General features: G+C 40.8%; 6 protein-coding genes across 12 annotated transcripts; 3 read left to right on the top strand and 3 right to left on the bottom strand.

Moving 5' to 3' along the window:
* The first annotated feature begins 373 nt into the window (after positions 1–373).
* Positions 374–2,043, top strand: Nfs1 (Nfs1 cysteine desulfurase). The gene is made up of 2 exons (XM_068288032.1): positions 374–579; positions 689–2,043. The coding sequence occupies exons 1-2, from the start codon at positions 474–476 to the stop codon at positions 1,945–1,947; spliced, it is 1,365 nt and encodes a 454-aa protein (XP_068144133.1). The 5' UTR covers positions 374–473; the 3' UTR covers positions 1,948–2,043.
* Positions 2,044–3,515: 1,472 nt separating this feature from the next.
* On the bottom strand, positions 3,516–4,729 carry Hacd1 (3-hydroxyacyl-CoA dehydratase 1). Its single transcript, XM_068288061.1, has 2 exons — positions 4,650–4,729; positions 3,516–4,579 (listed from the first exon to the last, which is right to left on the bottom strand). The coding sequence occupies exon 2, from the start codon at positions 4,546–4,548 to the stop codon at positions 3,796–3,798; it is 753 nt and encodes a 250-aa protein (XP_068144162.1). The 5' UTR covers positions 4,549–4,579; positions 4,650–4,729; the 3' UTR covers positions 3,516–3,795.
* A 5,873-nt stretch (positions 4,730–10,602) lies between these two features.
* Rh5 (Rhodopsin 5) lies at positions 10,603–12,117 on the top strand. Its single transcript, XM_068288043.1, has 3 exons — positions 10,603–10,953; positions 11,019–11,365; positions 11,433–12,117. The coding sequence occupies exons 1-3, from the start codon at positions 10,718–10,720 to the stop codon at positions 11,999–12,001; spliced, it is 1,152 nt and encodes a 383-aa protein (XP_068144144.1). The 5' UTR covers positions 10,603–10,717; the 3' UTR covers positions 12,002–12,117.
* A 4,880-nt stretch (positions 12,118–16,997) lies between these two features.
* Wdr81 (WD repeat domain 81) lies at positions 16,998–23,799 on the bottom strand. Of its 3 annotated transcripts, none has more exons than XM_068287899.1 (5): positions 23,701–23,799; positions 21,764–23,525; positions 19,270–21,701; positions 17,631–19,197; positions 16,998–17,568 (listed from the first exon to the last, which is right to left on the bottom strand). In XM_068287899.1, the coding sequence occupies exons 2-5, from the start codon at positions 23,470–23,472 to the stop codon at positions 17,334–17,336; spliced, it is 5,943 nt and encodes a 1,980-aa protein (XP_068144000.1). In that variant the 5' UTR covers positions 23,473–23,525; positions 23,701–23,799; the 3' UTR covers positions 16,998–17,333. The 3 variants fall into 3 exon arrangements, with proteins under 3 accessions (XP_068144000.1, XP_068143992.1, XP_068144009.1); XM_068287891.1 differs by having other exon boundaries at positions 23,592–23,759; XM_068287908.1 differs by having other exon boundaries at positions 23,607–23,750.
* A 467-nt stretch (positions 23,800–24,266) lies between these two features.
* Positions 24,267–24,840, top strand: ND-B8 (NADH dehydrogenase (ubiquinone) B8 subunit). Its single transcript, XM_068288090.1, has 3 exons — positions 24,267–24,450; positions 24,512–24,618; positions 24,680–24,840. Exons 1-3 carry the CDS (start codon positions 24,353–24,355, stop codon positions 24,760–24,762), a joined length of 288 nt encoding a protein of 95 aa, XP_068144191.1. The 5' UTR covers positions 24,267–24,352; the 3' UTR covers positions 24,763–24,840.
* Positions 24,820–26,737, bottom strand: Gs1l (GS1-like). 5 transcript variants are annotated; one of them, XM_068288082.1, is made up of 4 exons: positions 26,602–26,737; positions 26,216–26,351; positions 25,923–26,141; positions 24,820–25,392 (listed from the first exon to the last, which is right to left on the bottom strand). In XM_068288082.1, exons 2-4 carry the CDS (start codon positions 26,277–26,279, stop codon positions 24,980–24,982), a joined length of 696 nt encoding a protein of 231 aa, XP_068144183.1. In that variant the 5' UTR covers positions 26,280–26,351; positions 26,602–26,737; the 3' UTR covers positions 24,820–24,979. The 5 variants fall into 5 exon arrangements, with proteins under 5 accessions (XP_068144183.1, XP_068144173.1, XP_068144179.1 ...); XM_068288072.1 differs by having other exon boundaries at positions 26,216–26,366; positions 26,602–26,723; XM_068288078.1 differs by lacking the exon at positions 25,923–26,141 and adding an exon at positions 25,657–25,875 and having other exon boundaries at positions 26,216–26,366; positions 26,602–26,723.
* Between the last annotated feature and the right edge of the window lie 112 nt (positions 26,738–26,849).

Below are 26,849 nucleotides of genomic sequence, written 5' to 3'. Positions count from 1 at the left end.
TGTGTCCCATAACAACTAATAAGGTTTTACGGAATATCTTAAAGAAACGGAACTAACTATTCATTAGCCGTTACGCCTTTACCCGGTGTAAATACGGTTTTCAATTTGTCATTCCATCTTTAGACTTTGCATTGGTGCCAATTTATGACGATCAAAAAGGCGATCAGTTAACAGAAACAATTTCTGAATTTTTCGATTTATTCATTCAAGCTTAACAATGTTTAACGAAAAAGTTTAAGATAAAACAATTTTGTCATGCTGAAGTATATGCCAAGTGTCTGGCAGTTCAAATGGATGAAGTATGGGCGCTTTTCAAGCTCGATAAAAACAATCGATTGCCGATAACTTTCACTTCACGTTTAACAACACCGCAATCAACAGCATTGTTAAAGAGCACTGTCTGCGAGCAATGGTAAAAAAAGTGCAAAAGTATATAATATAAAAGATTGTGAAATCCACTTCCGCAAACAAAAATGCAGAAGGTGCTTTTTTGCCGCCAACAGTCGCACCTGGTGCGGACGTTTTTAAGACACAATTCATCCTCAGCTGCGGCACCAAAATTGGCCGCCACATCCAAAGGTAAGTGATAACAACAAAAACAAGATTGAGGCACCAAAAAGTCTCTCCTATCACTGTCAGATATCATAAGATTCATACTATCTGTCGTTAACTTTGCTATGATTTATAGAATTTCGTGAGCGTCAAGTACGTTTCAACATCAAGAATGAACAGACAGAGGGACGTCCACTATATTTGGATGCTCAGGCTACCACTCCGCTGGATCCACGTGTCCTAGATGCCATGTTGCCTTATCTGACCAATTACTATGGTAATCCACACTCTCGGACTCACGCTTATGGCTGGGAGACAGAGCAGGCTGTGGAGAAGGCACGTGAACAGGTGGCTCGTCTGATTGGAGCGGACCCCAAAGAGATTATATTCACATCGGGAGCCACTGAATCGAACAATATATCCTGCAAGGGAGTGGCCCGTTTCTATGGAACCAAAAAGAAGCATGTCATCACCACCCAGACGGAACACAAATGTGTCTTGGACTCTTGCCGTGCTCTGGAGAATGAAGGCTTCCGCGTGACTTATTTGCCAGTGCAGGCAAATGGTTTAATTGATCTTAAGCAATTGGAGTCAGCTCTAACACCAGACACATCTTTGGTCTCGATTATGACAGTGAACAATGAAATTGGTGTAAAGCAGCCCATCCAAGAGATTGGTCAACTTTGTCGTTCTCGAAAAGTATTTTTCCACACAGATGCCGCCCAGGCAGTGGGCAAAGTGCCCGTGGATGTAAATTCCATGAACATTGATCTGATGTCCATATCGGGACACAAGCTCTACGGTCCCAAGGGTGTGGGTGCTCTGTATGTACGTCGACGCCCACGTGTACGGTTGGAGCCCATTCAGAGCGGTGGCGGCCAGGAGCGTGGTCTTCGGAGTGGCACTGTGCCGGCTCCCCTCGTTGTTGGCCTGGGAGCAGCTGCCGAATTGGCTCAGCAAGAAATGGATTACGACAAGAAATGGGTGGACTTCTTATCTAATCGCCTTCTGGAAAGAATTACCGCAGCCTTGCCGCACGTTATCCGCAACGGAGATCCCGAAAGCACTTACAATGGCTGTCTGAATCTATCTTTTGCTTATGTGGAGGGTGAGTCCTTGCTAATGGCTCTTAAGGATGTCGCTCTAAGCAGCGGTTCGGCCTGCACTTCAGCATCTTTGGAGCCTTCGTATGTCCTGCGGGCCATTGGTACCGATGAAGATTTAGCCCACAGCTCAATTCGATTCGGCATCGGACGCTTTACGACCATCGAAGAGGTGGACTATACGGCTGACAAGTGTATAAAGCATGTGGAACGATTACGCGAAATGTCACCACTATGGGAAATGGTTCAAGAGGGCATTGACCTCAAGACTATACAATGGTCACAGCACTAAAAGTCGGTGACAGAAGATTGAAATTTTCATGGAGTGGATATATTAGTTTAGACGTTAATGTTTCGAAGAATAAAATATTAATCTAAATTCGTAAAACACATTAGTTTTGAAATCTAATATGAATTTCTAATACAGGGTGCCAATCACTTACATAGAATTTACGTAACACCCGTAAAAACGATGAATTAAAGTTTTAATACAAAAAGTAAGTCAAAATTTCGTCACTTTTGAGTTCTATTAAATTTGTAGCTATGTAATAAGGACTATTTCTGTTTAGGATAGGAATAGGAATACATTCAATACATCCACAGTTTTATGGATTTTTATACCATACACCCATAGGGTGAAATGGTATATTAAAGTCGCCAAAATGTATGTAACAGGCAGAAGGAAGCTTCTCCGACCCTATAAAGTATATATATTCTTGATCAGGATGAATAGCCGAGTCGATCTAGCCATGTCCGTCTGTCCGTCCGTCCGTCCGTCCGTATGAACACGCAGATCTCGGAGACTATAAGAGCTAGAGCCACCAAATTTGGTATGTATACTCGTGTAGTATGCACATGTTCAGAGTTAATTGGAATTTCGGCCACGCCCCCTTACGCCCCCAGGAATCACATAAAGCTGTTTTTCTTAAAAAGTATGACAGCTAGAGACATCAAATTTAGTTTCTATACCCGATTAGTTAGTGCGCAGAAATTAACTGTTCAAACTTTTTGCCACGCCCCCTTACGCCCCCAGGAATCACACAAAACTGTTTTTCTTAAAAAGTATAACAGCTAGACACATCAAATTTGGTTTATATACTCGTTTAGTTGGCGCGCAGAAACTAATTGTTTAAACTTTTTGCCACGCCCCCTTCCGCCCCCGGAATTTACATAAAACTGATTTTCTTAAAAACTATGACAGCTACCGACATCAAATTTGGTATGCAGACTAGTTTAATAGACGCGCAGAAACTGGCTATTTAAAAATTTTGCCACGCCCACTTCCGCCCCCGCAAATCAAACAAAACTGATTTTATCAAAAACAAACAAAGCTAAAGTCACCAAATTTAGTATGTATACTGGCTTAGTATTCGCGCAGAGTATATATATTTTCATATTTTGCCACGCCCACTTCCGCCTCCATAATTAAGAAAAAACCGATTTTATCCTGTAGTTTTTTGACTATCGCATTCAAATTCGGCAGACTAATTAATCTTATCTATTTCTACAAAACTACCAAATTTTATTGAAATCGGACTAGAAACATGCAAAATATGCGTATGAACGTATTTTACTACGCGGTCCACAAGGCCAGAATTGGCCGTTGGCTAGTAGCGGCGCTAGAGTGCTCGTGTGATCGTAGAGTGAGCGAGATAGCACATACTATGAAACATGTAAAAACAATTTAATAGACATACATATGTACATTTGGTTTTCGAAATTTAAAAAAATTTGTTTCACCTGGTGTATGGTATACCCGAGTCGACGAGTCGACTTACTTGCTTCATTCTTAAACACTGTTAACAAATTATTCATTTTGTTCAAATAACTTAATTGTAAATCGACAGAAAATGCGCTCGCTTAATCTCTTCTCTTTTATTTAGTCACAATTCCCGCTGATGGGTTAAATTTATATTTGTACACAAAATACCCCTTAAACGCTAACTTAGCTTAAACTTGGAAATCGAATGTGTATTGTGTAAGAGGTGAGGAAAGACAGACGAGACCCCACCGAAAACATCGAAGCGAAATCAACAAAAAGCGAATGCCGTATGATGCAACAAATATTCAAAGTGCAAAAGTTTAAATAAATGCAAATTTTAAGCAATCGCCATTGTTGTAGTTGGCCGATGAACAAAGTTCAGTGGGCCTTTTTCTTTTGCGATGCAGGAGCAGCAGCTGCCGATGATCCTCCCAGAATCTTGCGACGTTGAGCAAACATATGCAAATAGAGCTGCGGGAAGATGGGAATGTATCCCAACATTACAATCCACAGGAGGGTGAAATAGGAGAAGGTGGCATTCCATTTGTTCGGCATCTCCACGCTCCAGACACTGTGCTCCTTGGCATAGTTCTGGGCCCACCAGAAGCACAGAAGCTCGCCAGTAACGCCGATAGGATACAGGGCAATGAAGGTAGTGTAACGCAGAAATACCACAAAGTGAGGGACAACTTTCACAATGTTCAAGGCATAGTAACCATAACGAATAATTTCGGTAATTGCCCAGGCGAAGAGAGCAATAGGCAGCCCAGGTGACACTTTGCCTGTTGGTGTGGCCATCACTACGCCCACCACAACCATCATTCGACTGAACACTTGGAAGGTGGTGACCACAGGATTTGATTTGACCAGGCCAAAGGCGGCATTTAGGATTTCCACAAACGCAGCATTCTGGAAGATAATAACCGCCACTCGTGTGTAGTCCCACAGTGTAATCTGGGCACGGAATTCAGCTCCCTGCAGTATATAGTAATTGATCAGCTGATACAGGATATAGCTCCAGCCGCCCACTTGAACAGCATTGTAAGCAATCAGGTAAAGTTTAATAAAAGCGGATGGTTCCTTGGCCTTCGGTTTCGCCGTCGTCGTCGTCTTCGCTGTTTTGGCTGACATCTTTAATGCGAACGTGAACTTTCACCTCCACCTAGACTAATAAAACGCCAATGATTAACTAATCACAATCGCGCGATATTCCGTCTGCTTTCACTTGTTACCTGTTAGTATCAGACCACTTGTTGGGTCGCTCAAAAATCCCAAAAAAATAAAACAAAAAAAAAGGCTTTAGTGTGACCATACCACTAGGGCTGCTAAACAATCGATGGTCCGTCTATCGAGAAAACAAAAATATGTTTTTATCTTTCAAAGCATACATTTTTAGAATCAACAAAATATTCAATGGTATATTCATATATTATTCAATATTCATGGCTTAGGTTTCGAAATCCAACCGATGATGACAGCTCCAAAAATACCAAAAAATAGTTACTTTTAATATAACCATACTAATAGTAGTGGCTACCTCAAAATAGGAGGAAAATTTGCAAATTTTTAACTTACAAAGAAAATATATTGGAACTGAAATTAAATTAAAGTCAACGGTTATTTGACATCAGCGCTATTTACATAAATTGATAAATTTGTACAATTTCAGATATTCAATATTGTTTCTGCAAATATGTAAATACATTCACCAATTCACACAGATTCTACACACATTGGCGCCACTGTATGTGCGATGCACAATCAAACAAAAGAGACAGACTGATATGCTTTTGAAAAGAGCCAGTCCAAGTCGGAACTAACTGAAATTTCTGATTGCCTGGTCAAAACCGAACCGAAAACGAACGTGTCTGAAAAAGTCCGCCACCACACACGGGGTCCACACCTGCCGAGCGCGTGTGTGGTGCTGGGGTAATTTCTTTCCCCAACTTTTGAGTCAATTTTTCGATTCAATTCGATTGTTTTTGTTCTGTGTGTTGGTTCGTCGCACTCGTTAAACGGCCTGATACAGGCGGCGGCCGGTTTGCAAGATTTTCTATACGAAGCCAAATGAAAGAACAGCCAACATCAAAAACAAGAACCACAACAACAACAACGTTTTGCAGCACGTGTGGGCGTTGGCCTACAACCACGCCTACCGTGCAAATTAATTTGCTGGGCCGTTGTTGCATTTAAAGCAAATTACTAACTACCATTACCTCCCCCTAAAAGTGGCAAAAGCCCAGACCGGGGGAGGAACACGAATACAAACACGAGGGCACAGAACTACCGTTGCCTCTGCCGCCGCTTCTACTGTATCTGTATTGTCGCCAACCAGTCAGGGGGGAGCATTCTCTCCAGCCCAAAACAGCAGAACGCCCTCTGTTATCATCGACCGCCTTATCAGCAAATTGTTGTTGCGACACCGCACCGTGGGCGATTGCAAACGAATTGTTAACCGAAATCATTTCCATAGTTATATGTATTTTTACATTAAAGTTCGAATTAATGAAAAAGGGATGCCTTACTTGACACCTTTTATTTTTTATTTTAATAGGCCAACCGAATTTAACTAGACCCTTCATAATAGGATGAATCTTTTTTGAAAAAAATTATTTAATACCGACATCATTCTCATAAAATGTTAACCATCATAAAAATTTCTTCCAACTTCTTGTATCTTTCGCTTACACTTTCGCTCTCTCTCTCTCTTTTCTTTGTCGCTTTTTGTTCAAGGGTAGAGCTAACACACAATGGGCCAATAAAATAACATTTAGCCCACAGTGCAACGGGCGGAGCGGCAATTCGAAACCAAGCCAGCGCCCACAAGCCGATTGGACAAACCAGGAAAAACGAGACCCCGCCAAAAGTGAATTCCCTCTTTTTCACCAGGCGAACAGAAATGTCAGCGCAACGACATTGAGTAAAAATTTCAACAGTGGTGGAGAAGCGAATGCATGCGATGACTATAAGTGAAGGCTATATAGGCAAGAATGAGATGGCAATAGTAACACAGTGGCAGGGGTTTGCCATGTGACTGGTCGTTGTCAGTGTGTGCGTTAAATGTATGACTGTGTGAGAATTGAGCAGCGAAATTCTTACAGTGAGCAACAAACGGCAAATTGAAACATACATACATACATGTACATATATTTATACGTATGTATGTATGTATGGATGTACAAACTTACACTAGCTAACAGTTGAGAATTTCATTTAAATTAAACTGCAAAATGTGAATAAAGCAATATTTAATAATGGGCAAAGGCTGTCGATATTTGCCAACCAATCAACCTTGAAATTGCTAACAAATTGTAAGCAACACACACGCCCCCAAAGGCGATCACTCTCTCGGGCAATCTTGTCTGATTTGCAACATGTACATATGTATGTATGTACATATGTACATACAAAAGTATGTAATGTTTGCTTGAGTTTTTAGTTTCTAATGCATAAGACCACGAACATTTTGCGCAAATTTGAGCAGTCATTTTGTTTGCTCATATTCACAGGCCAACAGAAAACCGGCGACCTCTCAAACAACACCCAAACATACTTACATATGTATGTATGTACATACATACATTTGCAATATACATATGTACATATGTACATTCATACATACAGACAGACATAGAAGAGAAAAAAAAGATGGCTAGACAACGAACGAAAACTATTGCAATATGGCGTCACATTTCGATTAATGCTAGGCGGAAGTCTCTATGCCTTTGGCCTCACTTTCAGGCCAGACATTTTGTTTTGTGCCCGTCATTTTGCTTATTGTTCAAATTATTGCTGGGGTCGCAGCAATTGATAACCACTAACTATCAACTATGTGTATGTGGTTTTTATATGCATGAAATAAAACTAAAACAGCAGGCAAGGAAAAAAATCCATCTATTATTGTGGGCGTTCAACGTTTTCCCACATGCATCCTAACAGGCAAACAGCAGAATGCAGAAAACCGAAATCATCATCAAAAAGGGGGGCCAAAATGATAAAAAAAAAAAACCACAAACACTCGTAGTAAGTAGATACCAACAACAAACTATTCACGTCTGATCTAGTGTATGTATGTACATATGTATGTATGTACATATGTGTGTTTTTAGATAAAAGAAGCAGATGTCGGGGAAACCAGTTCTCTCTGTCTTGCCGGCTATCTCTTTCTTTCATGCTGTTGGCGCTGCTCCAAAAGAGTAGATGGTTCTGCTTTTGCAGTGTATGGTCAGTTTTTGATGTTTGCCTTGGCTTTCTTTTGTTATAAACAACCCTACTGCTTGGAAAAAAATGAAATTGTGCTACTACAAATTACCAGGCGCAAGCAGTGGAAATATAATTTGAAATTTCGCTCATATTCTATGCTGGAAAAATGAGCATTTTATAAAATGCTTGTACTATTTTTGGTTGGCAAGTAAAAGCGTAAAGAATTTTTTTGACTGCACCAATCACGGAAAGTGAGAAAACGTTGATTACTCCACCAACCCTAAAGGAAAAACCACCACCAGCGACTTTAGTTAAAAGCTTAAAACGATGTCGACGCACTGTATTACTTAATGCCCGGTCGTTTTGGCTGCTTGCCAAGTGTTCTCAGGCCAAGCTCTTGGGTCAATACTGCCAGCCTGGCCACGCCCCAAGCAAACGAAATATACATGGAATATTACAAGGGCGCGGGGACGCTGGGAGGATGAACATCAAACAAAACGATTTTGATTTGCGCCGCACGCTGCCTGATGACGATGATAATGATGATTTTGACACCAATCCACTTGTTGCTTATTTGTGTGCGCCTGTTCCAGAAACGAGATTTTGGTCCCGACTGACCGCACAATTAAGAACGGGACGGACATGCAAGGCGTCGACTCATGAAACGGTAGAGAAAAAACCCCGCAGCCAATCATCAACTCCCACACACAGTCACTCACTCACTTACTCACTCACTCACTCACACACACACACACAACGTCTGCATTTTCGCCGGGTTGACTATGGTTAGTTATCGATTGCAATTAACGAATAACCTTAACCTTAGCTTCCAAAAAAGCTCAAATCACAACCTGTGCTATGAGGCGCCCAAAAATGTTTAGCTGGTGTTTCTGGCAGCCGAAATGCGTTTCAGTTGGCATCCCCCCTACCCTCCCTCACATAACGACATTGAACACGAAAAGAAATCCAAAAAACAAACAAAAAAAACCATGTATGGACGGAGGAGATGGGGGGTACACTCGCTTGAGCTTGCTTGTAGTTATGTTTGTATGTACATACATATGTATGTGTGTATTTGTATGTACGAATGTCTTCGACAGCCTTTCAATGCCATTTAAACATTTGCGAATTTTGGTGTTTGACCTACTGTTTGCCGAAAATGTTTGCAAAATTTCGCAATTCGTACAAAATCCTTGAGTTTCAAGGTGCGTCCTTCACTTGGCAATGAGAACGTCCCCGAAATTTGCAGGTCAAGGCAAACAGAAATATAACGAACATTAATTTAGAACTACGACTGAAAGTTACCCTGTATAGATAAATATACATTTTATTTCCTTTGATAAAACCGCAGAGTTATAATTAACTAATTCTAATCGATTTGATGACTGTAACCTACAGACTATACATAGATGAATTATGTGAGTAATAATTTTATTAAATGTTTTTATTATGCTTTAGAGTCCATCCATATTCAATTATGTACGTACATACTAGATGTGTTGATAATTTTAATCTAATAACTAAAAATGCGGAATTATAGCCGCTAATTTAACACAATTTACACATTCAACTCTAAAATTGATAAAACCCACAACACAATGAACCAGCACAGGGTATGTAAACTCAGCCCGAAGGTTAACTACAAGGCAAATGAAAACGAGAACGAACCCCATCTTTGTCCGCCACCCCCGTCGTTGCTATCATCAGACAAGTTCTGGCAGTTCCGTACATTCAAAACAATGAAGTACATGGTTTCACGCATGAATCGACATATTTCTATCAAACTAAAATTTTTTAAAATTGAAAAGTAAAACAACAACATGGAGGAAAAAATATATAATACATACATATATGTACATATGTACTTACATATGTAAATATAATTTATAGCCTTTTCCTTTGGTAACTTGTATCCATCCAAATAATGTTTCCCTACCAAATGTGAGTAGGGTGTATTTAGTTCTGCTTCCAGTCAACAAGTAAGACTGGCATATACCGTACCCTTACAAAAATACATACATACATACATATGTACGTAGCCGCTGTGAGTCACAAACACAAACATGAGGCAAACAAAAGCGAACGTGTTATTGTTGTTGCTTTTGTTGTTTGTTTAACCATGTTCTTGTGTTGTGTTGTGTTTTGTCGCGTCTTGTCGATATGTACAATATTTTCTGGCCGCCTAATGAAAATGTTGCTGTTTTTGTTTTTTGTTGTTGATATATTAAAACACCGTGAATATGTTTGTTGTACAAACAGAAGTCAAGCAACAGCAATAACAATAAGAAGAACAACAATATCCCAAACAACAACAACGCCAAAGTGACAACAATTGAGAGAAATCGCGTGAAGCGAAGAAGATGCGACGCGTTTTTTGCCGTCGCTGTCAGTCGTGAAGGTGGGTCATTGTGAAATGAGAGCGCCGAACAAACCAGGCGCACAAAAAATCTAGCACAATGAACAATTCGAGTGAGATGGCCTACGAGCGAGACTATAGCGTTGTCACTGTCTATAGTAAGGGCGTTGCCGCCATTGCTGGTCGCCGGTGAGCATTTTTGCGTTCGAAAGAAACAGGTCGAAGCAGTCTGTCAAAAGACCCGCGGAAGAGATGAGAAATGTTTGTGTTGGTGGTTGCTGCTGCTGCTGCTCGAGGCGAATGACGAAATTACCGCCTGAACGACTATGAACTCCTGTTACTTAGTGTCATATTTCGCACAAAAGTTCGTTCGTATTTTCTGCTACAATTTACGATTTAGACGAGTGAGTGAGAGAGACCGAGCGAGAGTGCTAGCAGCGCGGCAAAGACGTTGGAATTTGAATTTTGACGTAACCGTTGGACGGTCAAGACGTCGCCCAAGAATGTCTAAGATACCTGGGTGATCCGGATTAGGGCAAGCTAATCCCCAAAAAAGTATGTGCCCCCACCTTATAATCCTCCCTAATTAAATTCTTTGTGCAGCTATAAAAACGTCTTGACCTGCTCGTCATTAAGTCAGCCAAAGGTGATACGTTAAACGAAATGGACAGGATGTTTGGCTCCAAAAACAAATAGTTGTAGTTTTGTTTTGTAGTCTAGCATCAAGCAACAACACCACCAATGTATCTAAACGGAGAGCAGCCATATGTAAGCTATCTTAACGATAGCTCTGCGGATGGACCTGTTCTGCCCATGGGACATGCATATCCGGCAGAGTATCAGCATATGGTGCATGCTCATTGGCGGGGATTTCGGCAGGCTCCCATTTACTATCAAGCTGGTTTCTATATAGGCTACATAGTCCTTATGGTTCTTAGCCTATTTGGAAATGGTCTAGTGCTATGGATATTCTCAACGTAAGTTGTCCTTTTTACAAGTCCATCAATAAATTTATAATGAATGGTTTACTCCTCATATGTAGATCCAAGTCCCTGCGTACTCCATCAAATTTGCTTATACTTAATTTAGCCATTTTTGATCTCTTCATGTGCACGAACATGCCACACTATTTGCTAAACGCATCTGTTGGCTATATAGTGGGTGGTGATTTGGGCTGTGATATCTACGCCTTAAACGGCGGCATCTCTGGCATGGGAGCATCAATTACAAATGCTTTTATAGCCTTTGATCGTTACAAGACCATTTCGAATCCAATCGATGGACGTTTGAGTTATGGACAAATTCTTTTGTGTATCATATTTACCTGGCTATGGGCCACACCCTTCTCGGTATTGCCATTCTTTCAAATATGGGGACGTTATCAGCCTGGTAAGCAATTGCATATGTACAATCATTTTATTTGATTTTTATATAAATGCATTCTTTCGTTTTGAAGAGGGCTACTTGACCACTTGTTCGTTTGATTACCTCACCAATACGGATGATAATCGGCTTTTTGTTCGCACCATATTTGTGTGGTCCTATGCCATACCAATGGTAATGATTCTTGTTTCATATTATAAACTCTTCACCCACGTACGGACTCATGAACGCATGTTGGCCGAACAGGCAAAGAAAATGAATGTTAAATCCCTCTCGGCCAATGCCAGTAATGACAATATGAGTGTAGAGCTGCGTATTGCCAAGGCGGCTCTTATCATCTATATGTTGTTTGTGTGTGCTTGGACACCCTATTCGGTTGTGGCGTTGATTGGTTGCTTTGGCGAACAGCAAATGATCACGCCCTTTATCTCCATGTTGCCGTGCTTGGCCTGCAAATCGGTTTCGTGTCTGGATCCCTGGGTGTATGCCACCAGTCATCCAAAATATCGTTTAGAACTAGAACGTCGTTTGCCATGGTTGGGAATCCGAGAGAAACATTTAACTGGAAGTGCTTCCACTGCGGGGGCGGAGAGTGTTGCCAGTGTGAGCGGTGATACTCTGGCAATGAGTGTGCAAAACTAACGCGGCGAATCTTTGACTAATTGTAAGATATCAATTATAAATATTAATTATTGCAATGAACTAGAAAAAGTTCAACAAAAAAATAAACCCAAAAAAAGTTGGCATTGAAAAAGGAACTTCTGTTTATATTAACAAGGCATTTACTACATATATGTATGCTTAAAGGTTTATAAGACTTTTAAAGATATAAAAATGATTGATTGTTACTCCAATAGTTAACTACATGAATTATATTAAATCATTCTTCCATGTTTTTGATGATAATTTGTATCTCATCAGATGATGAATACTTATAACAAAAGGTTTAAATATATTATTATGTAAAAAGAATGGCAAAGAGGATAGTAAATTCCTGAATCTTAAACTGATGTCGGGATGTTATATTGGCCATATACATATGTACATACGTTAAAAAATTTCAAGAGTGTGAGTGAATAATATAAATATTTTTCCAAACGCATCAGATTATATGTAGACATGCCATTTTAATATGTATTTGTCATCTGTAGTATTCTTTGGATCGATAAATCGTTTGCATGAATATGTAAAAATTTCTATTTGAATTTAAAGGCTTGAAATATCTTTGATTAGATTAGTCAAGAGAGTACTTTTGGTGTTTTTTCTTTATTGTTTTTCGTCAAGTGACATATTTTAGTTTTGTTCGACAATGCTGAATTTATCTTATAGGACAAGATAAAATATTAAATAAAAACTTTAAATTCTTCTGGTTTTCAAAAAGATTACCGTCTTTAATGGAAAGAGGAAGTCTTTATCGTATTATGTGGAGTAATAGACTGAAAGAATTTATCAATTCTATTAAAATCATAATTGTTCAAGCAATAATTCGATGCTGTATAAAAGGGAAACAAACCATTGGTATAAACCAAATTTGTTTAAACATGACTCCCAGAAGGGGGCTTTGAAATAGCTTAGACGACATTTTGAATATAACGGCCAATTCAAAGTTCGAAGGAAATGTACACTCGAACGAATCATACAATTTCGCTGTGTGGCGGTTCCCTCGGTGCGTTCCAACAAATACCATTGAGTTGAGTTGTGTTGAAAAGTTGCGGCTTCTTTGTTGCTTGCACATCCGTCCAAATCCAACCAAAATTTTAACCAAAAGCAGCGTTCAATTCAGCGAATGTTCCACACGGTAGCAGGCGAACAGAATTGCTAGCAGCGTTTTACAACATTTCTACGAAAAAGTTGAAAGCCTGATTGGCTGAGAGATCCAAGTGCTCCTCTCTTCACACACCAGCGCACCGTTTAAAAAAGTAAAAATGGAAGGAGAAGCAGTGCCCAGCAACATTGCTGCAAACCGATGTGTTGGGTGTTGGAAGGTGGGTAGGTTGGGAAGGGCTGACGAATGAATAGACGACGACATGGCTGGGGCTTCTTCTTGCTCTTTAAGAAACAACAAACATTTTTACTAGGTCTGCATGAGATTTAGCAGCATGCCAGCCACAAAGCGACGATTAGATTTTCAATGGAAACTCAATAGAAATGTTGTTAGAAGCGTCCGCAACAGGTGCGAGTGAGATGAATATACCAACTCCTACGACTACGGTATGGGATTAGAGAGATGATGATGATAATGAGCAACAGAGATTGTTGCATTCATTTCATTGATGACAAAAAATGTGGGAGCGATAATCCAATTTACCCACTGAACACGAGACGTTTGTGCGTGAGAAGAGAAGCGACGTAAAGTATTCAAAGCAATCCTCAGCCCCTCTTTTGTATGTGTGCCCAGGCATTGTGAGTCACAATTTGTGAGTGTGAGTGGAGACTTGTTGCATGTAATAATAATAATAACGAACGAAACGGTATCTCGTAGCTGTTTAGTGGATGATTAAACTGAATTTAATCGTTTGCGAACAGGCGCACAGCCTTTGCCAGCCAGCCGATGGGCTATTATGGTCGTTGCGTTTCTCGGAATGAAATCCATACGATTTTAAATTGCCTACCCCACCACCACATTGGCATGGAGAAGAGGCTTTTAAATGTGCTCTATTGTTGTCCTGCTTGCACTTTGTATTTGGGCGACGGCAACCCAGTGGCCAAATGGGTGGTAGGTTTTAAATGTATTTAAATGGCCAAACATCACTTAATGTTTACACCCAAAAAGCTAACAGAGTTTCAAGCTAACACTCAAAGGGCCAACTTTTAATCTTTACATTTGCCAATCAGCAACTAAGTAACTAAATTTTTGTTACTGCTGTCGATGCCATTTGGCAACAGGGCATACCAAATGGGCTCTCCATCTTGCTTGCACTCGCACATATTGGCTATGGCTTTCTTTTCTCTTGTTAGGGTTCTTTTTTTATGGGGAAATAGAGTGAGAAGATCTCGCCCATTAATCGTCTTGCTATGATTTTGGCAATCCTAATAATGTTAATTCATGGGGTGGGCGCCTGTTAACTAGCAGCAACAGCAAGCAACAACACAACATTTAACATGACGAAAATCAATAACAGACGGCAAGAGGCAGGCAACGCGAATACTTTGGGCTACATGGAAAGGCACCCACAAAAATTGGCGGCCTGCAATTTCTGTGACTCTGTTCACATTTGAACGTTAAAAATTCGATTTTATAGAATGCCAGCAACGCCCACCACAGCTTGTTAATTACGCAAACAAAATTTTCAACAAGGCAACAAGAGAGTTTTGCTTAGTTTCGTGGTAACAGTGAGTACAGCAGCTACACGTTCTGGGCGCCTCTTATTTATTATGTCAGATCTGCAATGCGCGACTATAAAATACGTATGCGGCCGCTGAGAATTTATTGACTCGCCGCCCCCAGCCGCTTTGGGTGTGAGTTATAAAAATTGATGGCATAAAACTGTCATGAATTTATAAATATGGACTTGGACTTCTTGCTCTCATCGCACTCACTCTCTCATCCATCCAGTGCATGCTTCTGCATTTCCTGGCCGCCTAATTTACCATTTCGACTGTATGGTAACATTTTGTACTAACCAACCACCTGTGGTGTGTGGTGGTGCAATGGTGGCAGACAGACATACAAAAAACGAGAGAGCGAGTGAAAGAGTCGAACTGACAAACAGATCTACACCGACACCCTCTAAGTCGACCATTTGCATTTCCTGGGCCCCTATTGAAAAATTTCGGTTGTATGTTGGTAACATTTTGCAGTCATCCCCGAGGTTATTGGCTCTGGCAATGCTGGTGCTGCTCTGCTTGCTGTCGCTCTCATTGTATGTAAACCTAAATAAGTGACAATAAAAGTCACTTATTCAAATTTCTCAGATAAAAGTCAAACCAAATATTTAAAATTTGCTTAAAAAATGATTTCAATTAATTTCAATTCATAAACTAAAAAATGTAAACTAAATATTTTCTGGAATAAGATCTGGTCAATCCCAACTTTAGCACTGACATTTCCAGTGCCGGGTGCGATTAACTTAAGGTTTCTATAACTTTTTAAAATCGGTAAGAAGTTGAGGAGAATATAGGATGACTAAAACGGCAAAAACTAACTTAAAAATTCAAAAAAAGAGACATTTTTAAATCAAAATCAATTCCGACTGATTTCAATTCATGTGCTAACTCTAACTAAAAGCAGCCTTAATACAGCACTGTACATTTCGTATCATTTCTTAATTTCCTGTGGTTCAAGACTGCAAGCAGCACCACTATTTTCGATTTCAATAACTCCAAAAAGGGCTTCCCATTGTAAATTCACTCACTGTACGCACTATCCCCACGACGATGATGATGATGCTGATGACGTCAACAATGTCGACTCCTTAAATTCAAGGTGAAAAAGTTAAACACATCTGCCCCACCGCTCGGTAGTATCTCCTTCGTCGTGATGCAAACTAATATTGGGTGGCGGTGGGTGCTCTCCAATGAAAGTTAGACGCACTATTGTCCTCTCTAAATCCTCATTGTAACAAGCGCCCAGAATCATTGTCTTACGCATACGTCGTCCGAACTGACTCCAGCTGGCAGAGTGCAACGACAAAAACAAAAAAAAAACAGAAAAAAATGCAAAAAAAAACTTGCCATAAAGAGAAGTTCCCTGTCGCGGTCTCTGTCTCCACTTGTTGGTTGAGGCATCGCCCAAAAATAAATGCAACCCGTGCTCGTCCATATAGTATACATCCTCCATACAATCACACACTCACATACACACACACTTATTGGCACACTCGCATGCTTGAGATCGCAAATTGTTGGCTTCTGATGATTAACTTGGATGCAATGCCCAAGTCCCAAGTTCATTGCTCGAGCTCAAGGCAACGTGGAAGAGGAAATCAGGCAAATACAACAACCGCAGATTGGGCACAACAGAAATCTTGCTTTTATCTCTGAGCTCCCTGATTGTTGTTTGCTTGCCGATCATATCCCATAAACTGGTTTCACTCTGCTGTTTTTAGGGTCCATTCGTGAGACATTGAAGACTGCGGTTGGTAGTTAATTTGCAGATGGTTGAAGGAAATGAGAAAGGATATAACCGGGAAGAGCATTTGAGCATATAAATAGTCAATCCTATTAAATATGTATAAATTTGAATTTTTTTGTTGTAATTGAAATAGCATTTTCAATTGCTAGAAACCTCATAAGGATGTATTCCTCCGTAGATAATATCCGAAGAAGATTGAAGATTATTGGGAATCTTAAAAAAAAATTCAAAGATTTTGTGTTTTTATTTATTGCCCTCGAGATGGCATACTAAACTATAAGGAAGCTGTGCCTTCTGAATCCATTCATTAAACGTTTAAAAAAATTTGTTATTTAGAAACTTACCATATAAGAGATAGACTATATTTTCAATATTGTTTATTTCGTAACTTTCAAATTGCTCCTGATAGCCTAGGCGAATCACTTACTGTAAGGTAGGCACATTGTTGGATCTTTCAAACATCTTGAAGGATCCATTGTACACCTTTTACAACAGGTTTGGATGCAAAAAATGGTTACATTGAAAATTTGTTCAAATATTCTGAGATTAAAAACAAATGTAACTAGTAAATATCGAATACATGAACGTTTATTTATATAAATATTTTTACCTCTTGCCCACTTAAACTAATTGTAAGTGTATCTATTGTGTAAATAAATTTTTTTACTAAACTATTAGGTATATAAATATGCAGTTGGAATGCCTTTTGGGTATATATGTATATATATAAATATATTTATATAATATAATGTCTAGATAAGCTGCCAGCTTGTGGAATACATAAAATAATTTCGTTAGTTGCAATTAAAATAATATTTGGTGCCATTGAATATAAATACAGATATTTGTAACTATAATACAAAATCATAATATACTATATATGTAGGTATTATTGTATATTTAGCAAATCAGAGCTATATTGCCACTTTCATTGCCAGCCAGAAAGGCTCGATTCAGGGGCAAGACAGCTAGAGAGGTAAGCACACCGCGAAATGTTTCCGATCTCAGTTTGGTAACCGAGTTCAGGGCATGCGAATTGGCCACATCGGCATAGACACCCACACGATTTCCTGTTGTGGCATAGACCAAAGAAGAGCCTACGCTTTGCAAGAAATGTGCCGGTTCAGGTGGAGGCCTGTAGGAATTAAATAATATGAAAATTATTTTTGCAAAGAACTTTAATTCAGAGTAACTCACTTGAGTTGATAATGCATAATACCATCGAGAGCATGCCAGACGGCCAGACTGTGATCAAGAGCCGAGCTGACCAATAACTGGTCACTGGGCGCAGTCAATTGCAGGAGATCACACTCCATGGGACGCCAAGAGTTTAGCACGGTGCCGGTACGAGTGTCCAGCTGGACTATGCCGCCTGTAGATAGACCAGCTGCCAGCCAATTTCCAGAGGGAGCAACAGCCAGACAGCGTATTGTGGCATTGGGAAGAGCTGAATTATAAACTCGCCATTCATTTACATACTGCATGGATCGTGAATCAATAACCTTCACGGTCGATTCCGCCGTGCCTGCTACAATCAGAGGCGAGTGCGAGGGCAGACATTTCACTACGGTAACTGCGCTGAATTTCGGTGCATCCAGTATGTTCAAGGGTCGACCAATAAACGGATCCCAGATATGCACACCAGAATCACAAGACACCACGTAGCGCAACGAATCAAGGAAACTTAATGAATGGATGGACTTCTTGTGGCAGGTATAGGTAAATTGACATGTGCTTGTCTTCCTTCCATCTCCTTCGCTTCGCAGAGACCACAGCTTGACAGTTTTGTCCTTTGAAGCGGAAATAAAACTGTTCTCGTTGTCCAACGCGTATATAGCTCGCACAGAATTGGTGTGGCCGACAAAGGATTGCAAACGTATCTGCTTAAGATTCAGAGTTTGATTATCCTTCTCACTGCGCGTCGTCTCATGCCGCCAGTAGGCCAACCAATTGCCCTTCAGATGTCTGGAACTGGGCAATTGATCGAGTTTATAGGCCACCATATCGAGCAGTTCCATGCTGCTACTGGACACTTGCAGACGATTGCCAACAATTTGAGTTCCAAAACTATTGGCAGCCAGTTCGCAAGATGCATCCATAACATCTTCTCCTTGTCCCGGTATAATATTTGTCACTTGATTGTTCTTATTGGGTCCTGGTTGCTCATGTTCATGGCAGAGTGTCAAGATGAACTCCAAATTGGTCAATGTTCTTTGCATTATAGCTTCGCCCAGAAAGCGAAGAAATGCCAAATACGATGTATGAGCTAGTTCCGGACCAAACACATCCCTCAACTCCTCCAGAGCCCGCTCTTGCTGGCCACTTGAAAGACTCAAATTGGCCAAATTATAGCTGAAATCGTTGGGCAGACCGAATGCTTTGTTGAATATCAAAAAGAATGGACAAAGCAGAGACTGACAAAGATGCTCCCTTGACATATCCGAACCCAGGCGCACACTTAATGCATAGATTGCATCCAGAAATTTGCGTGCCAACAAAGAACGTCCCAAATAACCGCTGGGCATAAGAAGATTTGTTGAGCTCAGCAGACGTAAAATAGGCAACAGTATAGAATCAAGGATAATATGCTGCAAATGCTCCATTATGGTGACATCAGTTAGACACGGCACCATAAACTTAAGCAATTGAAGGGAGCTAATGATGGCTCCCTCTAAACTTCCAGTGATTCGCTTCGAGCATAATGCAATCAGTTCACTTATGTGGGGAAAGTACTGGAAGAGCAGAAAAGTTTCTCCATAAAGTGCTGAAAGGAAATGTAAATTATCAGTTGAGGAATCAAAGTAATATCTACTCTTTCTATTATTTTTGTACCTACCCGCTATAGACATTAGACATTCCAGGACACGAGCCGCACTGCGATCTCCTACTACTCGAGCGTTTGATATGCTAAAGTAATTCAAATTGCCAGCATCCGGCGAGGAGGACGAGGCAGAGGATGAGCCTCCATTGTCCTCAACTTCAGGTAATAGATTCTCCTGCCCCACATAGCAAAGGGACAGTAGCTTTAGGAGATTTCGTGTAATGTAACGAGAGGTAAGAACTGGTCCCAAACGATGCGATAGCCAGACTAAACTTTCGGCACTCATTTCGCTTATGCGATTATTCTGCAAAGCGTTGGCCTCCGACATTCTTGAGATTACCGAAGCCTGGAGGGAATCACAGGCTTCGTTTTGGGTAGCCTGGGATTGCTGTTCCTGTTCTTGTTGTTCCTGCTGCACTGCTTGACTGATTAGTTCGAAGCTATCTACACTTTTTCGCGATCCAATGTCACAATCGATGGCGCTCAACTGAAAACTACGTCGTATGCCACCGGCCGCAATCGATGGAATCTCAATGGTGGGTGAGCGTGGACCCAAATTTTGTGGCGGTGTTTGGGTATCCACACTCTTGAGGGAAAGTCTTTCTAGTGAGATTTTTGATCCATAGATAATATCATTTATGACCAATTTGTCATCGTCTTCCGATTCGCGTGCCTCCTCTGCCGCACTTGTAGTAGGCTGACGCATGTCAAAGGAATCAATGGACTTCGTCTCTTGATTTGATATTCTATCTTGATCCTCTTCGAAAGTAAATACTTCCTCAATATCTGGCTTCATTTCTTGATTAGTGGGAATCTCTTGTTCCGTTTCCTCCTCGACGGCGGCAAAGTTAAGATTCTTGCTGGTTCTTCTACTTCCACCACTATGATAATGATAGCCATTGCCCTGTTCGGGTTCCTTGTAACCACCGACCGCTTCAATTAGTGGTGGAATGAAATGTTGAAGGAAACATCTTAAGCCAAAACGTACAATCAAGCGTAATAGGAAGCTATGATGATATAGTTTCACAGATTTGCGTGACTTAAACGAACTGGAAGAGGAGAACCGCAAGTGTCCCAAGCCTCCATTGCTATTGTTAGGGCAATCGTCAGTCGGATTTGATCCCTCCACATCGTATAGCTTAAGAAGAGGTTGAAGCAAATGCTGTTGGGTTTGCGTAATGCCCAAAGACTGGGCAACGGGATCAAATAGATTCCAGGCGGTTAGAATTGAAGTACGCTCATCCCGCAGCAGATCAATGATGTGTGGTAAAATAAGTTCTACTGGCGTAAATTGCTCATAGGCAAAAACTATAGGCCCCAGCAATCTTCTAACATAGGCACAGCATGACATTACCTTGCATTCGGCAATTTTCCGATCGAAGAGAACCCGCTGACGATCGATTTCCGTGTATCGGGAACATTCTCGTCCGCCTTCGCAACTGAAGTGGGTGTGCAGCTCTAGCAGAGTGGCATTCAGTTCAAAGGAATGCAGAGATTTCACCAAAGCATAAACAGCTATATAATGGGAGGGGAATGGAACAAGAAAATTGGCAAACATTGGCTCCACCAATTGCCTAGGGCTGCAGGGATGTGGTAAGCCATGATCAATGCCATCTTTTGCATCCAGTTGGAGTAGTATGCGCACGACATGACGCACTGGCTTGGGCAATTCTTGACGCTGCAATTGAGCCACTGATCGGCAGGCTGCTAGACGAGACTCAAAACTGGCTGTGGGACCATTGCCCATTAACAGAGGACGTAGACGTGACATGGCAAACATTTCCACAATTAAACAGCCCAAAACCTGCAGTTCTCGCTCTCTCATCTGACTGAGTAACTCTTGCAGGCAATTTTTCTTTTGCTCCTTCAAGAAATTTTTGCTTTTCTTTGTTGGCATAGCCAAGTCACCACCAGATTCTCCAGCAAATAGTTGATTAGTAAACGAATGTTCTGCGGAGTTCTGTTCGAATAACAAATCACTGCTTATCATTTTCTCTTCCGGATTGGCAGAGGGTTTTTGTTGAGGAAATGTTTTGGCATAGAACGATTCGAGAGATTCAAGATTCTGCAGAAGCAGGGCGGGATTATAATGATCTGGTAGCTCAATGAAATTGGTCATGCTATAGAAATTGGATCCAGAATGCAAGCCATCGCTATTATCACCATATGGTGGACGCAGTGACATGCGTGGTGAACTGGAATTCGATGTATTCGGCTGATCGACATGTAGATTTTCAGTGCTTTTGGCCAAACGCTTTGTGGCCTTGCCATACAACTGACTGAGTCGTGGTGCTGTCTTATTAAACCAGGGCGAGGCATAACGGCGCGGCGGATGAGCTTGACTGAATAGTTGAACAATACCACGCTGGCTAAGATTACGATGCTGATCGACCAGGCTAAGGCATACATTTTTCGATTTCACAGCCGGCTTTCCACTCAATTTGTAACTGCAATGAAAATTATATTAGACATTTCCGTCCTTGCAATGTAAGTTTAAGGAAAAACTTACCCAAAATTCAAATCGATCCAATGATTGAGACGCTCACTTACATATTGCGACTCCAAGGCTTCACGATGTTTAACAATAAAATCCTCTGGGCAAGTGGCCCAACTAGGTAATTCCAAATCAGGCAAATCTTCATGGATGCTCTTAAAGATCATGGGATCGGAATAGAATTCGGGTATACATTCATCTGGTGTCCATTCTTGTAGTCTTTGTATCGACACTGGATACTCGGCTGGCACCCAAATAGGTCTCACATGGGCACAGAGAATCGCCTGAGGTGTCCGCCTTGCCATGTACACAAAATACGTGATCTCGGAGAGAAAATCTGAGACATGATGCGGAACTTGCTCCGATCCTGGCTGTTCGAGTCCATTTTGATGGCTGTTTGCCTGATTATACATTAGATCCAAGTGTACATCGCCCTTATTGAGCCTATATTTGCTTCTCGTCAAATCCCTCCAATTAGAGCCATTGCGTCCGGCAAAGTCAGTGACCCAGGGCATGATGTGATGATGGGAGGCATTGGTTAAACTCCGACCACACGCATTGTTCAATATGGTTAGATAATCGAAATTGGTCAATTGGCCATTGCACCACATTTCCGTATATTCACGTAGATTAAACTGGGCTGGATCGTAGGCCAATTTTAGATCGAACATAGAAGGGCTAGAGAAGGGAAGTAATTTCTCTCCAGGTCCAGTGGACACTGGCGTGTCTAAAGGTGATAGAGGTGACAAATCCAAGTCCGCTCCACCGTCATGCTCATCTTCTAAAAGATTCGCTTCCAGGCATGGTAGCACTTGCAGCCAGAGATTTTCCCTCAACACAATATGCTGCAATCGGAGGTCTCCCAAAAAGAAACCTTGACCTTGCAAGTGCTTGGACAATTGTAAAATCTGATAGATCAGAAATAATGTCTTGTTATAGCTCTTGCCCAGCAGAGCGGGGCTATAGGTAATGCAGTCATATAGACTACACACCATGGCGGGAGGATAGAAAAAAACAGTGAAATGTGTAGACGATTCAATAGCCACCAGAGCGGGCATGATATTGGCATGGCAGTCACTAGTTATTTCTTGAATGGAGGAAACATCTCCTCCTCCGCCCAGTCCGGCTACACGCAAAACAGGGCAATGATAAATCCTTTGAATCAGTTCTTTAAGGACCACATCATGTGGCTGCAGTTGCTGGGGTTGCAATCCGCCAGATTGACTGATTTTCGTTGACGTATTGCTGCTTCCAGTGCCTCGGCATAACTTCACGTGGGCTCCCTTGTACTGTTCGTATGCCTGTTCCCACAGCTGTCTAAAATTCGTGTTTGCCACAAAGGCCACAGCTTGGGAGTAAGACAATGGTAAATCCGATATAGATTCTACTGATACTGCTCCATTAGCTACCGAACATCTTGGCAGTGGATAGACCTTGCGCTGAACTTGTTTCCGATAAGTTTGCACCAAGATCCTTGTCCATGGATGATCAAGCTGTCCCGTAGGATGGGCCCGCCGATCCAACTGTGACCAGATGGGGAATGGTGTTAACTTTCGCTGCTTTTCCAAGGCCTGTAGCCAGGCTTTGTCGCATATTAACTGATAGCGACCCTCGCCGCCTGACTCACAGACATGTTGATTGTTTATACCGATTTCCTGCCATATCAGCTCACTATCATCGCCCATGGTTAAGCCTCCTGCAACGCCTCTTTCACATGATATCATGCCATACGGGCCTCCTCTTTGTTGTCAACTCCCATTTTTTATATTCGGTTAGACTGAAAATAAAAACCAATAATAAAATTTTGTTATTTCCATTTAACAAATTTGCAAACCAGACTTACGAAATCAAAAATTACATTTTGCAACTTCAAGGTAAGTCATAGGCAAAGTAATAATGATTACCAAGAATTAGTTAGGTATTAGGTATCAGATAAAAGCAAGCTTATTTACATTTTTATTATTATTTCCTATTATTTAAATTTTCTTTATTTTTACGTTTTATTGAAATGATTTCGTCAGTGATGCGCAACTGTTAAGCTATCAGCTAATATTCGAAACTGTTAATAGTTAACAGTGCTTCAAAGCAACTTAGGTGGCGCTACAGTGCATGCATGGTGTCGCCACAAGTAAAGCGGTCATGTTTGACTTGGCGCTTGGATTTAAATTTATCTAATATAATTTATGCAAATTGCTGCAGTATACGAAAAAAAAAGCACTAAAGCAATTTTGTCAAAAACTAGTTTAACGATTTGAATTCAATTCTGGCGGGGATATAAATGAAAAATTATCGGATAATCTAGCATTCAATTATTTCGAGCTGGGCTCAATATGCAATGTTGAAAACACCCAAACCCAACTATTCTTAGGAAAATTAAGCTTCAATTAATTCAGAAGTGCTAATAAGTCGAAAATTTATTAGGTGGAAAGGTTAACAGTTGGTTAACAAAAAAGTGGCGATAAGTCGAGTTTAACATTGACGATAAGTTGACGTGACTGATTCTTGATAAAAAAAATCACTTGGCCATCTCTACAACAGCTGTTCTGCTAACGCGGACATTTTTTGGAACTCAAATTTGAATTATTATCAAAAGATTTAAACAACATGCGTGTCACCTTGGCTCAGTTAGTCAAATTTACACCAAAGTTAAAGGAGCTTCGCATCATACTCGATCCGGCCGGCGAAGCCTCAAAGGGAGCCAGGTATGTATATTGCCGAAAATGTTCATTACATAATTTTGATATAAAATCAATACATTTTTAGGGAATATGTGCAAAAGTTCTATCCGAATTTAAAAAAGGATAATCCCAATCTAGCAATTTTGGTGCGCGAATGCAATGGAGTGCAACCTAGACTATATGCCCGATATGGTAAGACACAGAAAAATAAAATTGTCTCTCACCATTTATTTACAGTCTCCATATACTTCAGCTAAAGGCAAGGAAATATCCATTTCTCTAACAAATCAAGCTGCGCCCGATATACACAAACAAGTTGAAGCAGTTGGCAAGTAGATCAACATATAAATTATTCATTTGAGATGCAAATAAAAATAAATTAGAAGAAAAAAGTTAGCTTCCGAATAATAAGAATCCATCTAAGCATTTAATTTTCTTCGGATAAGATTTTGTATATATAACATATACAGGCATACACATATACAAATACATCTTTCTATCTTTATGCTAATAAGGTACATAATATGAATTCTGTAATATGCATCTCAAGAAATTAATTACTAAATGGCGGCAAGCCGAATTGTTCGGGCTTGAAATCCTCCAAAGAGGCCAACACCTGTGTGGCATGGGCACAACGTTCTTTGGATAAACGTGAATCCGGGACCATAACAACTTGCATGCCAGCACTAATTCCCGCAGTAACGCCATTGGGGGAATCCTCAAAAACAAGACAACTTTCCGGTTTGGGAATATCTGTAAAACGCTGAGCAGCAACTAGAAAGATATCTGGAGCAGGTTTTCCATTTTTCACCTCTGCATCACTAGAGCCGCACACGCGATGATTAAAAAGGTCAAACAATTCGCGATGTAGAGTGGTTTTCAGTTCAAACATATCAGCACTCGAACTGGTGGCTAAACAGAAAGGAATCTTTTGGGCATGCAAATGACGTAAAAGACGCTCGGCACCTAAAATTAAAAGACAAAATGCTTTGATTAGTCTAAGAACCAACAATATGTAAGTATATATATAGGATTTTGTATGGTTGAGTAATGTTACTATTGTTCTTGATCCTGATCTAATGGCTCATGCGTACTGATAACCAGCGGCGGATCCTAGAGCGTAAACTTCACGTAAATGGTTTTTGGATATAAAATTTTGAATTGTCTACAATCTCATTGGTTGATCCGCCACTTTTTGGTTGCATGCCTGAGTAACACATGGTTTCTAACCTTCCAGCAGGGGAACATTGTGCATGCGTTCACCGCACATTCGTTTATAGCGCTGCAGGAATTGATCCCGTGTCAACGGTAGCTTGCATTCTGCTATGGCAATATCGGCCGAACGCTGATCGGTAGTTCCCATAACACGAAATCTGGTGGCCACTGTATAAGTCCGACCAAAACTGGCCGCTATTTGCCTTGTCACATCCTCGTAGATCTTTTCAGTATCTGCCAAATAAGCGGAATAGAGAAATGGGAAAAGGTTGCATTAATACCTGGCATCAATCCGGCGTTCCTCATCAACAATTGGGCATTCTCCTTCTGCTTGGCGGCATATTCTTCCCAAGTTATGGGTAAATCGTACTCCTTAACAAGGAATTCGGCCAATGGCCTAGTCTGTAGACCCATAATTTGTTCTTTAACAGCAAAGGTATATTGCTTGCCATACGGATCAAGTATCATTTGTGTGGCCTCCGTGTATAGACGTTCGGTGTCTGAGTTTTTAAGGGAAGGGTTTAAACAAACAGACAGAGGAAGATACTTTTGAACAGTTTCGCCCACTACTCACCCAGCAACAGGCCATCCATATCAAAGATACAGTGGGTGACATTTCTTAGGACTTTTTGGGCCATTTTCTTCACTTGATGGAGTATTTGCCAAATGTATTATGTAAGCGTCTCGTTTGAGCCTATCTATCGTCTGGCCTGTAAAACAAATAACTATAAACAATAATTTCTTGTTATTGCAAATACGACTCATGCCGGCAGCTTCCCGCTCTTCGCGTCTCTCTTTTAACATTATTTTTTCGTCTCTCCTATCTCTTGTGTCATTGGCTCAATGACGTGCCTGCCACCCACTCACCAGGAAATGCCTTACATTTCCCCTTCTCCGTCATTGACAGCCTTGACCTACACGTAATTCCGTTATCTTGGGCACTGAGACTTGTTGGTTTACCTCCTTTAAAGTCCGCTCTCACTTGCTCTCTCTGTTACTCTGTATCAGTATCCAAACACAACCGTTCGGTTACACGCTCTGAGAAAATATGGGCTACCGCAAAATGTTTGCGCTATTAGAACCCAAAACTATTGGCCAGGGTTGCCATTAGGCAGAATTTTTTAGTAAAATTTTCCATGCGTGGAACTTTTTATGGAGTGGGAGGTAACGGTGGACTTTGCAAAGAATCGTAATGGAACTTACAGATT

The sequence above is a fragment of the Drosophila tropicalis genome, unplaced genomic scaffold, assembly GCF_018151085.1.
Source record: "Drosophila tropicalis isolate 14030-0801.00 unplaced genomic scaffold, ASM1815108v1 contig_1187, whole genome shotgun sequence".
In the NCBI taxonomy this organism is placed as follows: Eukaryota; Metazoa; Arthropoda; class Insecta; order Diptera; family Drosophilidae; genus Drosophila; species Drosophila tropicalis.
Note: the sequence above shows the minus strand (reverse complement) of the source record. Positions and strands in the feature narration are given on the sequence as shown.